At 41.2% G+C, this 16175-nt stretch overlaps 1 protein-coding gene across 2 annotated transcripts in view; it reads right to left on the bottom strand.

Moving 5' to 3' along the window:
* Positions 1 to 305: 305 nt before the first annotated feature.
* LSAMP (limbic system associated membrane protein) overlaps positions 306 to 16175 on the bottom strand; it is a 566772-nt gene continuing 550902 nt past the window's right edge. The window contains exons 8-9 of one of the 2 annotated variants that reach the window (XM_010985024.3): positions 6638 to 6670; positions 306 to 422 (exon numbers count right to left, since the gene is read on the bottom strand). In XM_010985024.3, the coding sequence (XP_010983326.1) occupies positions 325 to 422; positions 6638 to 6670 (131 nt within the window). In that variant the 3' untranslated portion in view covers positions 306 to 324. The remainder of the gene's footprint in view (positions 423 to 6637; positions 6671 to 16175) is intronic. The other variant, XM_010985026.3, reaches the window with a different exon arrangement.

Genomic DNA, 16175 nt, shown 5'->3' with positions numbered 1-16175 from the left:
GTTCATATCCATCTGGTGCTTCTTATTTTTACAACGCTGGGATCTCCTTACCACGATGGCGTCTGTATACAGTGTACATTTGCTTAGATACACACATACCCTGGGAGAACTTTTCCCACCCTGAATTATACTCCAATTTTTATTGATGGACTGTGAAATCGTTTTAAATGCTGTTTTTTCTCCTTTGTATTCTTATTTCCCCCTTCATTTACAAACACACAAAGTTGTGAAATAAACAGTCTCCCCCCATCTCGCTCTCTCTGTATCCTGTGTGACGCATTTTTGTGTGTGTGTGTTTTTAATTATTTTTAAATTTTTATTCTATTAACATTTGCTGAGAAGGCAGAGCAGAGATGCTGCCAGCAGCCACAGTGGTACGGCCAGACTGATGGATCCGTTGATTCCTCTCACCGACCCAGGTCCTGCAGTGCAAAAGAGAGAGAGAGAGAAAAGAGAATAGTTACATCCAGCCCACTCTGTGTTACAGCTGACGGTGCAGAGAGAAGACTGGGCCAGGTACCAGCATCTCAATGTCAGGGCACTTATGCACAGCCCAAGAAGGGCTCACGATCTTTTTGAAATCCTTCTCTTTGAGCTATAAGGATCTTAAGGGGTATCTTTGGTTGAAACACTTCCAAATACAAAATGCTCTCGCCGAAGATGGCCCTAAAGCTGGCTGTCACTGAGGTGTGTCATGATGTGGCAGCCTCCTCTTCATCCAGCCTCCTCCTGTGGCGGCTCCGCACAGCGGGGCCATGCTGGCTCTAGTTAAAATTCCAAGCACTGGTGAGGGTCCTTCAGCAGCCAGACACGGGCTCCTCCAGCTGATTCATCACAGCATCTCCATTGATAAAACATGGAGCCAGTCTGTGACTCTCATTTCTCAGGGGGGAGTCAGTAGTTATTCATTTGTTAATGGAGAGAAGAATTGTTTCAAAGTAACATTTATGGCTGGGTGGCACCTTAGCTGCAAGGCAGAAAATAAGTCAACTCATTGCGGGGTCTCAAGAAGCAGCAGGGGATCATCTGGTCCGAACTCTTGATTCGATGCTTTAAAAATAAAAATCAAAGACGACAATAACCACAAAAACAAAACAGCCAACCCAGTGAGGCAGGTCCCAACCAGAAGCAGGACTGAGACTTGGGCTTGGCCAGAGTTCATCCTGGAGGGGCCAGCTGTGGGTTTCCCACTACCTGGGTTTTCCCAGCGTGGGCACAATTTGTGGGATGTGGGTGTGGGAATGGAGAGGAAAGTGGAGAAGAGATTTGTGAGCCAACGGAAAGAGGAGAATTGAGGCAGAAGACGTAGGAGGGAAGAGCTTGTTTCCTATGCTTTGCTTGTTCTGTTGTCTCCTTTTGTATAGTTCTGTTTGTTTAGATCCATTACAAGAAGAAGATATTAGTATTTTTCACAACAAAGACTTTTGGATTTAAGACTGTATGCTTAGACAATGACATTCAAGAAAGAAATTAGTGTGACAATAATTATGGGTCACTTTGAAGTTTTGAGGGCACATATGGAAATCAATGTATGTGTGAGTGTGTGTGTGTGTGTGTGTGTGTGTATGCATGTGTGTGTGTTTAAACCTATGATGGTTTTCAAGTGCAGTGGAATCATCCTCTGGTATGTGAATGTTTCCAAAATTGTCTACCAACATACCAGGTCAGAGGTAAAATAACAGGGAAAATGCTGAATTCAAGAATGTTCTCCTAATCTCTGTTTCATGTACGTAATAAGAGGAACAGCCACAACCAAACACAACCAAGAAACAATTACACAGCACTTACTACAAGTACTGTTACAAATGCTTCACAGATAGAAGCACATGACCATGCTATGAGGCAGGTACTGAATGAACCCTGTTTCCTAGTGAGATGAGGGGGCACAGCAAGGTTAAGCTTGTCTCATGAGTGCACACAGCCAGTAAGCAGAGGGGCTGGGGCTCACCCCAGTGGCTGGTGCCGGGCCTTTGCCTGTCCGCACTGCATGAGGTGAGGCTACACCGGGAAGGGGTGCTGGTGAGTCTCCTGTCAAACATTCGGCAAATGAAATCTGGGTTTAAAACAGTAGCCAGGACAAACAAAATGACAGGAAGCCATCCATTATCTTTGAAAAAATGATTTTCAGCAGAAGATTTCTTTACTAGATTGTCTTGTTGAGAATATTAAAAAATATGACTTAATATAAAAATATGAATATATACAGAGTTTGAACAGCAGAGTTATGATATAAAATGAGCTTTATTATATGCAAAGCTAGGGAAACACAGAATAAGTAATTTAAATATTCAATCAATTCCTTAATTTTCTGAATGGATGCAGAACCATATTAATACAAGGCACTGTAGCTGCCCTCAGGTTCATGCTTATCTAGAGGAATTAAGGTTCAGGAAGATCATGCATCCTGCATAAAGCACCTGATTAGTAATTATTGACCAGGCACCGGAATCCAGGTGTCCTGAGTCTTAGCTCAGTGTTCTTCCTAAGCCTTTTTGGCTTTTGGGGAACGTTAAGCTTTTAATGGCAACGTCCCCGGGCTTCCGGCCTGGCGGCAGCGTGTTTCCCTGTGGTCTTAGTTCCTCTAGACGCTTTAGATGTCATGAGCTCTTTGGCACGTTTGTTTGGATTGGTGTGTCCGTGACGCTTCTGAAACAGAGAAAGACTGCACACACATTGAAGGGTTAAGCAAGACTGATTTTTGTTTCGCCCCAGGGATACTGTGAAGCAGAAGGTTTTCAGAAGGAGTCAGTTCTGCCTATTTCCTTAATCTCATTTTTAGTGCTGGGACAGGCCAGATTATCTTTCAGACATCTTGGAGTTGAGTGGTACCTGGCGGAATCTGAAAAGTCTAGTCTTATCATTTTATTTGAAGGGTAGTATTTGAAAAAACAAAAACTCCATCATTGAAAAATATGATCTATGCATATATGAACCTAGATATATATGTTCACATATAACGTTCTTGCTGATGTATGTACATACATATATGCAGATAAATATCTTTTATATGCATATTCATATTTACACATATGATATACATACGTTATAGGTCTTTTGATGTACACAATCGAGAATTAACTGTCACTTTCACATGCTAGTCTATGTTATATATATAGGGAATCCCAGTATGACTGTTAATAATCTTTCATTTTATTTTTAATAGAATTATTATTACATATTTGAAATGTATTTAGTGGATCTGTTAAAGCTATTTTCATCTCTATCAATTATTATTTATTAAGTGCTCTCATATAGCTCTTTGATGTGTGTATATGACTTGCTCTTTTCATAAATGGTTTTGGGAGTAAATAAATAGGCTTGAAAAAATACAAAGATAAATGGCTGATAGCTGGGGAATCAACACAAGTGTGTATGCAATTATATATATATATATATATATATATATATATATATATATATATATATATATATGAGTGCAGAGGAGGCTACTTCGGTTAATGGCTAGTCCAGGGAAGAATAATCAGCAAAATCATTAATTATGTTTTAGTTCATAGTTATGAAACTTCTGCTTATTTGTGGAAATGCAAATGATAAACCTATTTCCCACACCAGATGGCCACACTCAGCAAGTGCTTTATATACTGACAGATAGAATGAAAGCAAGAGTCTGCAAACATAAATCAGCCTTAAGAATCAATGGGCAAATAGATCCACAGTTCAAAAATTGCTACATGCTTTTCATATAACAGACAAAAGTCATATCCTGGATTTTAGCCACATCCTATATGTGGGTATGTGTGTTTATCTAGTAAAGGTTCAATAAGTGGTAACATTGTCATTATTATTATTAACTATAGAAGTCTGGATTACAGAAGGGCATGAAATACCCCTGAATCAAAGACATTGGTTTGCGAACGGGGTCAAGGCTTTTAATGTTTGACCTGAGGGTGCAAAATTTAGCCGCAGCAGGATTGGGAATCTTGAATTACCACACCAGGTCCAGGTTCTGAACCCCAGGACGGGATGACAGCTGAGACTCTGTATCCATGTGAACGCTGGACTGACTTTGCTCTGCCAATGCTTATAAAAGGGAATTTGCGATTAAGGGTAAGGTTGATAAAACATCCTGAAATTTCAAAATCTGAGAATTTGGGGGCACATCTTTACACTTCAAATCTGATGCGGGACGCTAAGCCAATTGATTTGTCGTGAGTAAAATCTCCAAAAAAGGACAAGGTGATTTTTCAACACCTCCTTTAGAGAACGTGTGTGGGGAGACACTTTGTGATTCAAATCTGGCCAACACATTTTTGTTGCTTCTCCTGAGTGTTTTGGGCTCTTTTCTGGGATTTGGGACTAGATTTATTCAAAATAATCACACCCTCAGTGACGCCTGGGCATTTCTTCCAGCCACTAAAAAAATCCAGCCCATTCGTAATTTTATTCCTGTACAAAGTTCAGCCATACAAGAAAAGAAGAAAGGCCAGATGAGTTGAGTTTAAGTTTGAATTCTTCTTAGAGTTATTAAAGGTTGACCAAGTAACTAAAAATAAAACAAAATCATAAACAATATACAAAACAGTTGTCAAGCAAAAGAGAAAAAAATCTCCTAACTGTCTCTCAAGCTCTTATCTACATGTGCAGACTGAGGCCCGAGTCCCGGGAGCCATGTTTCAAGGGGAAAAGACTGACTTTGGCGCCACCTGCTGTCCATTTTCCACCAGCACAGCTTCCTCTGGGTGAATCAACTGGGAGTACGAGCCTATAATCTCCAGACTGGAGCCGACTGGAAAGGAGGATATATTGATGTTTTCTTTGAGTAATGTGTCTTAGAGTTAAATCTGGGTTCCTCCTACATAATCTTTATGCATTATCTCCCCCTTCTATAAAGTGAGTCTTGGGTAAGGCTAAAGTATTCTCACAGTAAAATTGGAATTATCACATATTTTCCATCAAAACAGCATCCAATATTTTGAAATGCAAAATTCTGAGATTTTTAGGTCATTTCTTGGAATTCCTGTGGGCAACACTAGGAATGTTTCTCATTGGTCTTTGAAAAAAAAGTCCTATAGCCTATTTTTCCTTACACACCAGAGCTGTGAGGTATCATGTTCTACAAACCCTAGCTACTTAAGATGCAAATATAATTGATAATCATGGCTTTGAAGGGAGAAGAAAGGTTGAAGAGGGCAGTAGTTTATACTTCTTCCTCCCAATAATTTTGTTCCTATGCATACATTTCTGGTTACCTCTTTCCAGCCGCCTTCTGTGAGGACTTGCTAGCGCTGATTGTGAACAAGGTACTGGCCCTTTCCTGGGAGTAACCAACAGAGTGTCCACAATCGCTGTGGCTGGTAGGGTCTACGTACCACAAGAACAGTTTTCACTACTGAGAATGACCTTGGTAGTCTCGTCCCATTTGAGACTCAGGGAAGAAGACATCTTCATATGAGACAATCACCAATCCAAGTGGGTGGCCACTAGGATTTAAGGAAAGTGGTGTCTGCCAGGCAGATTATTCTGTGACTCTGGTCTGGGGACAGACACGGTTAGGAACTTCTGTTGGACTTACAAGATGGCACCTCAGGTTGGGTAACTGCTTGAATCTTAGAGTCCATTTCGTGAAGTTTTGACCTGGTTGCACTGTCTTTGTAGGGGCAAGAATGTGAATTATGTGCCACGTGGCTGAGGGAGGTACGTGGGGGCAGTGGAGGGCACAAAAAGACAATTTCCAGCAGCCCGGGTGGAGTGTAGCAGGGTGAAGTGACAGGAAGACCTGGGGGGATGCTGAGGCAGGAGGGAATAGTAAATGTTCAAGTGCTTCATTTGAGGAGACCCTGCTCTGTTTCCTTCAGTAATGTATCTATCTGAATAGCCAACAAGGATGGCAAAGTGGACGCTGTGTTCCTTCTAAGAGCCCTGTCATCAGGCGGCAAACATTTCCAAAAGTCAGCTCTACAAGAATTAACCAAGAACACTTAAGATAAGAAAAGTGGGAGGCGACAGGTACCAGGATGGCCCTCGGTTGCAGTCCAGAGCACTTGCATAGGCTGTCCCTTGCATCATGTTTGTATGGCTGTCAGAGCAGCAGTGCCCTGGTAGAACAGAGCTCATAATCAATTTTTTAACCATCCTTAATATATTATTTCTTACTCTATTGTATCTCAATTTATGCATCTATATATGCACATATGTATAGTGCTTTGTTGTGTGTAGATGTTTGTGGGTGAGAGGAGCATGTGCACATGTTTTAAATCACTGAGTCCATGAGTCAGACATAGCTAAACATCACAATTATCTAGGAACTTTTTTAAAAAAAATGATATACCTTATTTAAATCACTACTAAACCTGTCACATCTCCCCCATTAACAATAAAAAATTCATATATACCTCAAAAAAAAAAAAAAGAAAAGGAAATTGGGAGGAGGGTATAACTTGCTCAGTTCTGGAGATTCAAGAATAACTGTCAAAAGCAATACAGGGGTCATGGGTTGGATCAGGGGCTTTTTGTGAATGAGAAAGTTCACAATTTGGGAAAAAGAGTGGCAATGTGTTATGGAAATTATTACCACAAATTATTGATATGAAATAAACTCAATGGTATAAGCCCTCGATATATTGCTGTGAAACCTTAATGTTAACATACATAACATAATCAGAAATAAGAATCATACCTTTTTGCTTGAAGTGCACGGTGGTGCCAATTTCTAAAAAGGAAACATTTAGCAAAACAAAAACAGGTAAAAAATCCTTTATCAGTTGAGAACAAGCACAAAGGTAGCCCGGTACTCTCCACGGAAAGGAGCATGAGCAGAAAGGCGGCAAGGACGCTCTAAGAGGAACACGTATCAGTAGAGGTTGAAAGAAAGGCACATGGAAGGAGGTTGTTTTGTTGGAACAAATGTTGTGCAGTTGGAGGTGGCAAAAAAACAATGTGCAAATACCAATACTTGATGTGACTTGTTATGTGTGCAGACAGATTCAAGAACTCCGAGTACGACATGTAAAAGTACTCCTGACTGCAATTTAATGTAAAGATAGGATGTCTGGCCCCCACCGACCCCATTCTCCCAACTGTCCCTGTTTGCTCTACTCAAGCCAATTGGCTCTCTTCCTTTTCCTTTCTTCCTTTTCTTCTAACCTACAGTCCAACTTGAAAGCCTTTGCACTCACTGTTTCACCTGCTGGGAATCTGCCTCCCCCAGATCTCTGCACCGCCTACTCGGTGTATGTCACTCAGATTTCTGCTGAAATGTCAACTCAGGAAGGATTTCTCCGATCACCTTATCAAAAATGGTCTCCCCTGTTACTTTCTATTCTTTTCCCCTGATTTACTAATATTAATAGCATTGACCACTACTTAGCATCATGTTATACACATACTTACTTGCTTGTTCAGCGTTTCTCTCCATCATTAGAACATACTCGCCATGAGGGCACAACAGTTCATGTTTTGTCAACTCTTGCATCCCTGGTGCCTAGATTAGAGCCTGGTATGCAGTATGTATTCAATAAATAATTGTTTATGGGTAAATAAATCTCAGGGTTGGAAGAGCTTCCATAGGTCAATACCTAGACTCTCTTTCAAGTGTCCTTATTAATTAAACCACAGTGCTCTCAGATCTTTAGGAGTAAGTATGGAAAATTTCCAGAGGATACTTTGAATCTCAGAGCCAACTGAATGATTCATCTGCTACAGGAGCCCAAAGCATGGCTGTCGGAAACGGGTTTTCTTCTCTTGGAAGATCAGGATGTAGCCTTGCATCCCTGAATAACATGTTTGCACTTAGGAAGTAGAGTGACCTCTGAAGCCAGAGAGAGCCTTCTGATCCAGACATCCAGTCATCTCACTGTCCTGCTTGAAACTTGCTTATGCTTTCTTGCGGCTTCCGGGATAAAGAGCAGCATGCGGCTCGGCATCCGTGGCTCTGCCCTTTCACCTCCCCACCCCCCCAGTGCTGATCATCGCTGCATTCCAGCCAGCAATCCTACCTGGCGCTCCACGCTGCCACTCTTCTCTGTCGGGAGGCCTGTGGCCTAGTGACATCTCTACTAGGGATCCCACTCGTGCTTTGACATTCGTTATAAATTCCACAGAGAAGCCTTCCTTAGTCTCCCTGGTACAGTTAAGTCCCTTTAATATAAACCCTGTCCTCCTTCGTAACACTCATCTCCATTTTAATTTCAAATGCGTTTATCTGAGGTTTTGATTAATGCTTATCTTCACTCCTGGCCTGTGAGTTCCATGGAAGCAGGGGCTGTGTCTGTTACTGTTCCCTTTGTAGCACAGCCAATGCATGAAGGCACCTGAGCACATCACGGGCTAAAAGCGAGGATCCAGAATCACTGAAGTAATGAGAAAAAATAAAGATATGCCAAGCATTCACCTAACAGAGGATCTGAGACTCTGTTAAGACAACAGAGGATCTGAGTAGCTAAACTTTATTCTGATTCAGCCAAAGGGGTCAGATCTTCAGTATCAAGTCTGCAAAGTTTCTGAGGTTCAGTGCGATTTACTAATCCCCTTCCTCAGAGATTTTCCATTTGCCCATCCAAAGGAGATCACAAGGAGAAACTCTCAAACAGCATGTTTTCTAGCATTCTTAAGACGATTATAAGAAAGGCACAACTGTCCTAGTGTCTGAAGTCTTGAAAATGTTTGGCTACAATTCAGCATTAGCAAAACTAGTGTCAGCCAGGCTGTTCACAGTGCAAGCTGTGTCTAGGTGTAGGGACAATTCCCCTAAACTAGTCAGATGTGGGGAGGGCGGGGTGGGGAGCCACTGTGAATGTTCTTTTACACCATGATTGCTGGTGGTCCTCCAGATGCACTTCTGAAGATGCTCAAAGTCACTGGCACCTGCCCATCTGCCCGTGAAGAGCTAGTCCATTACGGACAGAAACTTGGAGCAAGAATTCTGCTCCTCTCCTAGCAGAAGCCAGCAACTGATTTCAAGCTCACCTGGGAAGTGAAGCCAGATTCTACCAAGATATAAAACGCCAGTCTCCACTTCTTGACCACACTGATCGTCGGATCACAAACATTTCAATTGTGTATAAAATACACAGGCATCTATTTTCCTTCATAATACTTGTTCTCACAACTTTTCTTTGAAATCAATATATTTCCTTAAAAATTCTTTAAAAAGGCACTGTAGATAATGTGCTCATTATAATCTAAGGAAACTGAGGCCCAGAGAGGCTAATCAATTTCCCTGAGGTCACACAGAAAGCGAGAGGCAGAGCTGAGACTGAAATTCAGGGCCCCCAGCTCTCCAGCCAGAGCTCTGTCCATGATTCCCATTACCCCTCTGGAATTTTTAAGAAAGCAAGGCTGTGTGAGTACAGCCTGTATAACTCTAGGGTCATCACTGAGACATTGAAATTATTCAATATCGACTGGGGAAAGTTTGGTTCTGCTCTTGTGCAAAGTGCAACTTTCCCTTCTTTCTTTGGTTGATCACTCTTTAGAATTTACAAGGACCTCTCAGTCACAGAGTGATGCTCTTCACCCAAAAGGGCTTAGATTCCCAAGGGGACCATCTCCATGTAAAGAACACGTAGTTTCTGCTGCTTCATTCCTGGTCTCATGGAATAATTCCAAGCAATTGTTCAGGAACCTGGGCAAGCAGGAAAACCAATAATAGCTCTGCTTAAGCTAGAAGGTATCACTTAACTTCTCTTTGCCTCAGCTTCATCAACCATAAAATAATCTCAATTAAATGCTTCTTATAAATTTATTCTATCAATTAGATAAATCATCATACTACTCATCATATGTATAATATACATCATACTATATTGTCAGGTTTATGGTAACATCCCTTCTAGAGAGGACTGTCAATGAAAGTTTAGTGGAAAAAGGGAAAAATAGATCTTAAAAGTAAGCCATGATGGTATCAAAGAATAAAATTAAAAGCAGTATGGATGAATGAAACAGGATGCTAGCACACTGAAGTGACAGGGAAGCAGACTGACTAGGCAGCATTTTGGTCAGAACAAAACTAGCAGTGGGTCCACCCGTCGCTGGCACAAGCCTGGGTAAGAGTCTGTATGCTCTGAACGGGTATCTTAGGGAACAGACACTCCCCTGCTAATCAATCAGACTTCATTAAAAGAAGAATTTAAAAACATTGCTCAAATGTTACACTCTATGAAGAAAATCTCATAAAAAGTCAGATAAAAATACACATTTGTTTAAAGTATCTTTAAAAAACAAACTAGCTTACCAGGTAAATTTTAGGAAGTCTTCCCTAATGTAATAAATGAACTGGTTTGTGAAACACTAATGATCTTAAGACTTGGAATTCCATTTGTATTTAGGAAAAGAGAATGGAATGCTTATTTTGTACTGTTACTTCCTACCCACCCTCTTCTGTTGGAACATTCTCTTTTGAGGAGAAAACCTTAATTTTTCCCCTGAGCCTGGCTCTTTGAAAACTTGGTTGTGTGCTGCCATCCTGTGGTCATACTAAGACATGTTCCTAGGTGCCATCGAAAGTAATCACCTTTGTCCACTAGGTGGCAACAGTGAAAAAAATTTTTTTTCAATCAGAGCAGGCATGAAATGTTACTTTTCAAAAACGTGTCTTTTCTATTATAGACAAGAAAGACATATTTTGGTCCTTAACAACTAAAAATTGTTCTCTCTTTTCCAACGTGAAGGTGATCTCAAGTTCTTGGGTAAAATTGCCTTGCCAGGTATATCATTTCTGTAGGGATTCCCTGGACATACTTGTTAGACTATACCTGAAGTCTACCATTTTTATGTTTCTTGGGAAAGCTTCTCTCCACCCATTGATCTTGTTTTAGCAAATACACCTAACAAGTGAGCCAGTGCCAGCCTAAATAATAAAGTAGAAAGATAAATCTACTACAGCAATACAGTAAACAGAATTTGGGAGAGGTCTAGTACAGAGAAAGTTCTAGAATTCTGTGGAAGCATCTTGTCATATGTTTAGATCTTAGCTCCTGATGAGGGGGTACAAGGAAGCAATGGGGAAAATAATTTAATACTAGAATAGGCAAGACCTTTGACAACTTTGTTTATGCTAATCTGCCTTTGACTTTCAGATTCTTTGCACCCAAAAAATGTGCAGCATCAAAAATTGCCAATTCAGCCTTTCCTCTTGGCATAGACAATGTCTTCCTTGTCCACTATTGTAGCCTCAGCTATTTCTCTAGCACAGAGTACGTGCTTAATAATCTGCTGAATAAGTGTTTGAGTCCATAAATGAATGAGTGAATGAGTGAGAGAATCAATCAATCAATCCCTTGAGAGCTGCCTTTGCTGAGATTCTGGGCAGGGGACAGTGTTATTCTTTTGAAATCACCATGCCTTAATGCAAAGGCAAAATCATTGTTGGGAATTCACAGCCATTCGAAAGGCCAAGAGGTCCTTTCATTAGCCCCCAGATCCCTGGCAGGTAGAACATTTTCTGGAGGGTTGAGCTTTATTTAAGAATCTCCTCATGACTCAGGATATTTAAACCTTAAAAATCCAAGCTTTTTGTTGTTGTTGTTGTTCAAAGGCCAGAAGATTTATTCTCACCTCTCATCTCCCATTATGTGGTATGATTAGGCTTATCTGTCTCCAGAATTAAAGTGAGTGGTGTGAAGCTGAGAGATGCTTCATTGGAAACCCTCAGACTTACAGTTCGGTGACTCCCTTAGCACCTGAGGAAATTTCCGCATCTACGTTTATGAGCAGTTTGGGCATTTTGCCTTTTGTGGACTCTATCTGGGAGAGAAGATGAGGGCACAACAAATCCCTGAGGAGGAAAACTGATTTTCAGTCCTTTGACTCCTAACAGTTTACCTCCACTCCTCTGCTTATAAGCATTCATTCCAATCCAGAGGTAGGCCAGGTAGATTCTGGGGTTTCCACGAATGTTCTAACTCCAGTGTGTTTACGTGAACATAAACAGCTCACTTTAACCTGCCGCAGCCATGGGAACAAGGAAACATTCTCTGTTGTGTACAGAACAAGTGTTTCTATGAGGCCAGTCTTCTGAGGGGCCACAGGGTTTGAAAATGACACATTAGTTTGAGGACTTAACGTAACTAATTGCATTTTTTTTCAGGGCCAGAATTAATAGGAGTGTATGTTCAGGGGAGAAGGAGGGTCCACATTCAATAGGGATTTTATCCTCTAGTTGCCTGGAAAGGCGAGAGAGGGACAGAGTTAAAACCATTAAGAAATTTAATAAAGGAAATGAATGAGAACATTCGACTTGCAGCTTCGTCCTCCCTCACGGATGCTGAGGACCTGAAGCGTGACGTCTGTAAGTGTCCTCCATGGGAGTTTATGGTTTTTTGTGCTCCTTTGTGTGTGTGTGTTGTTTTGTGATTTTTTTTGGCCACAGTTTGGAAAAATAAAACCTTTATTATTATAGTGGCTTGAAGGGGGGCATTTTTATTAATTCAGTTTTCAAAGCCACACTTTGAAATTGTTCATTTCTTTTTCAAAGGTTTCTCCTCCCTCCTTGGAGGCTTTAGGGATTAGCAGCTTGTCCTTGTAAGCATTATTATTATTTTTCCTTTTGACGTAGAAAAAAAAGCTACGCATACGATTTCTCTTTGGATTGTTAGAGTTTTTTTTTTTTTTCCTTCCAGGAATAGGATTTTAATCTTAATAATACATTATAGCTACAAAATTACTGTTCCACCTTCATACTAAATGTAACTGGAGACTACTAACTGTTCCAATATAGGATTACCTCAGAATTTCTTATGCAAAGGAAAATGAATAGAAAACAAAACAAAAAAAAAATCATTTGAAAAACTCATTTGGATTGTTAGAGTTTTAAATTTTCTCCCATGTACTATATTCATGTTGTATAAACCCTAATGCCTCAGATATCTAGAGTAATGTTCTCTGAGAATCCCAGTAGTCATTCTGGGTCTAGTTTAGGAGCAAAAGCCAAAATACAGAAGTCGGTCTAATCCTCAACCTTAAGGTTATTCCTGTTTTCTTAGTTCATAGGTGGATCGTTACCCTGATGAGTAGGACAATACATCAAACTGGCTGGGAAAAGAAAAAGCCTTGGCAGGTCATCAGTGTTTGAGAAAGGAAGTTGGGCTCCCCCTTAGCTGGATGTGGGTCAAAAAGGAATCTTACACTTTAACTTTACTTTCAGATTCTCCTAGGGGCTTTTCCTGGTATAGTTGATCGTGACCAGGAACGGACTTCAGGTATTCGATGCTGCTTTGGAGTGAGTCAGAGACATGCATGACTTCCCAAGCTTTTTGCCACCCTGGACAGATGGTGATAACTCCTTGCTGAATGAATGAATAAATCCAAACCAAAACTAATGCTGACATACCTTCTCATTATGTGATAAAATAATTGAGACTCACTCCTTATTCTCGTCAATTAATGAACTAACCCTCTTTATAAGCATTCAGTCCAGTCCACAGGCAGGAAATGTAGAGTCTGGGGATTTATATTGTTTGCACGAATGTTCTAATTCCAGGGTCTTTACATAAGCTATGCTTTATACTAAAGAGAATCAGAGAAAATACTTTTTAAAATAAAAGGTCATTTCATTAAAAAAGGACAAATTTGTAAAAGGGAAAATATTAATACATCAATCTACAGAGAGAACGTAAGAGGTCCCCCATCTGAAAGGGGGGAGTCTTACTGGGAATCCTGGAGGGGACACACAGGAGATCTCCTGTGAAGTGAGTCAGGTTTGACTCAGGAGCTGGGAGAGCGGAGTGTTTGCTTGTCCCTGTGGAGAGAGCACTGGCTTGGGGCAGGAGCTGCTCCTGGACCTGCCTCTTCTGTGACCTTGAGCAAGTCAGGCCCAGCTTGAGAGAGGGCGGAACACGTAGAACGGGTTAGGTGTTCTAGCCTGAGTATTTCATAGTACACTGACAGCTCAAACTTTCAGACCAAACATTTGTTTATATCATATGAATGGTGTTATCTCTGAGGAGAGAGATTATATATAATCTTTATTTCTTCTTTACAGTTTCATATATTTTCAAATTCTTCCATAATAAGAATGCATAACATTTATTGTCAGAATGGAAAACTATTTATAAAAACAAATCAATGCATTTTTTAAAAAAACTCTATAAATCTGGGGAAAAGAAAATAATCGTTTTCTGATTAGTTAGCTTTGGGTTGACATGATTACAGGGGGACTGAACCCCCCCCCCCCTTTTAGTCGGCTGGTGTCAAATAGTAAAACTAAAGAGAAGGTAAGCTAGGTGAGGCAGAATTTCTATAAGGAACAGTCTTAACAGCACGACATGGCAATGCAATAAAAATGTATTATATGGGTTTATGAGGTCCTTCTGGCTGCAGGCATGAAGCGATAGCCCTGAGAAGCAAGTACAGATGCACGAACTGACTTTAAGTGCTGCTCGGCAGAGATGTGGGTTGTTACAGAAGTGCACACTCACTACGCACCTCCGATGTAAAGAGAAGGCGTCCTTAATCTCCTACAGTAAGTCAGTCTCCTCAAATCCTGCAGGTGTCTTATTTAGCCTTAGAGGTTTAATTTTTAATAATCAGTGAATTAAAATGTTAGAATGCCCAAGGGGCTAAGTTTAATAAAGGAGTTTCCCTGGGCCACTCCACCTAGAAATATGGGTAAGGTAAGTGTGTTTGAATCAGCTGTCAGTCAGGTATTAGGGTCAGTCATGCATTTTCTGTCTTAAAGAAGAAACAAGTGCTTTTGCCCTTGTGCCTAGAACGTGTCTCCACTGCACCTCTGGGTAAAACCCTGGCCTCTGCCCCTTGCTGGAATTCAAGAACAGTCATCTGATTGAATAAAGAGCTACCTCCCAGACCCAAGTCTACTTATTCTTGGGTCAAAGTAGATTACATTTTGTGTTTAAAAACGTACGTTTTATGAATATTTTGAAGCCTGTTGTGCCTTCATGTATTTGACTTGCTAAAAAGGATTTTAAAAGTGCAGGTTTGGGTAGGTCTCTAGTGGTTTTCATCCTTTCTGGTTTTCTTCCTCTCTTTCTATTTCCTAGCCCTAAACTGTGACTTGCAGATCCGTTTTAGAATACATTTTAGATTTAAATTCTAAGGGATTCCAGACCGTCTTTAATCTGCATAATGTGTGTTTTCATTTTGTATGTTTCCGAATCAAAAACATTCAAATACCATGAAGCAAGGTAAGTAGCCTGCGGAATTTGAATGCAGAGATAACAAGTACATTTGCGAGAGATTTCCTGGGGTTTTAAGGCTCTTGGAAATAAGAAGATAAGGGATTAAAAAGTGGTGGTAGGCTCCGAGTTACCCTTGGACCTACGTCTAGGGCAGTAACCACCACAGCGCAGAACTTGGTGAAGGCGGTTCTGCTTTGGACCCTTCGCTGGGACTTTATTACCCAGAGCGCCAGGGGGCCTCAGGGATTTGTCTACAATTCTTGCTGTGCCACTGACTCCAACATGGCATCATCACCAGGCTCTGGAGCAGCTCCTGGAGGACACTGGAGAGTCCGTACAACCTGACCGTGCCTACATCTAAAATAAAAACCCACTCGCAAACCTCCTTGTGGAGAGGCTGAAAGCTTTCTCCTGCTGTTCTGCTAGGTGACAGGCTCTCTGCATCCTCCAGAAGGCCCAGGCGGCTGGATAATGCCGCCCAGCACGCACTAGACGCCGTCCGCACAGCTCTGCGCGGTTACGCCGGCAGGCGCTCTCCTTGTCCTACACGTTTTACAGGAATAGAAATGCTCATCTTCTCTCTTTTAACTCCACTGGTTTTTCATTTCTTTTCTTTTCTTTTTTAAACAGATCAGATGCACATAAGGAAAAGTCAGAAACTATTAGGGCAAAAGGTGATTTTTTTTTCCCAGATTTTGAAAATTAATCAGGCAATATTGTTCCATCTGGTTGTAGGCCTCTGCATTTCTGGAATGTTCTGCCTACCTCTCTCTCTTCTCTCCTTTCTGATTTAGTTTTAAATTTCACTTTCACCTGGAAGCCTCCTCTGATCAGTCCAGGACCTAAGGTGCCCTGTTCTGTGCGCTCCAAACCCCACACAGGTGTCCTCAACTTCACCGTTTCTCGGGATTGCTTACTTCACCGGCCACTGCCCCGTCTGGTCTGTCAGCCCTGTTCGCGCACAGGCCCTGTCTGGCTTGTTCTCCACAGCCCTCCCCGAGACCCAGCTCAGAGCTTGGCACGTGGAAAGTACTAGCATGGTATTTTTTTTTTTTTTTTGGAGTGAATGAATAGTGTAAT

The sequence above is a fragment of the Camelus dromedarius genome, chromosome 2, assembly GCF_036321535.1.
Source record: "Camelus dromedarius isolate mCamDro1 chromosome 2, mCamDro1.pat, whole genome shotgun sequence".
In the NCBI taxonomy this organism is placed as follows: Eukaryota; Metazoa; Chordata; class Mammalia; order Artiodactyla; family Camelidae; genus Camelus; species Camelus dromedarius.
Note: the sequence above shows the minus strand (reverse complement) of the source record. Positions and strands in the feature narration are given on the sequence as shown.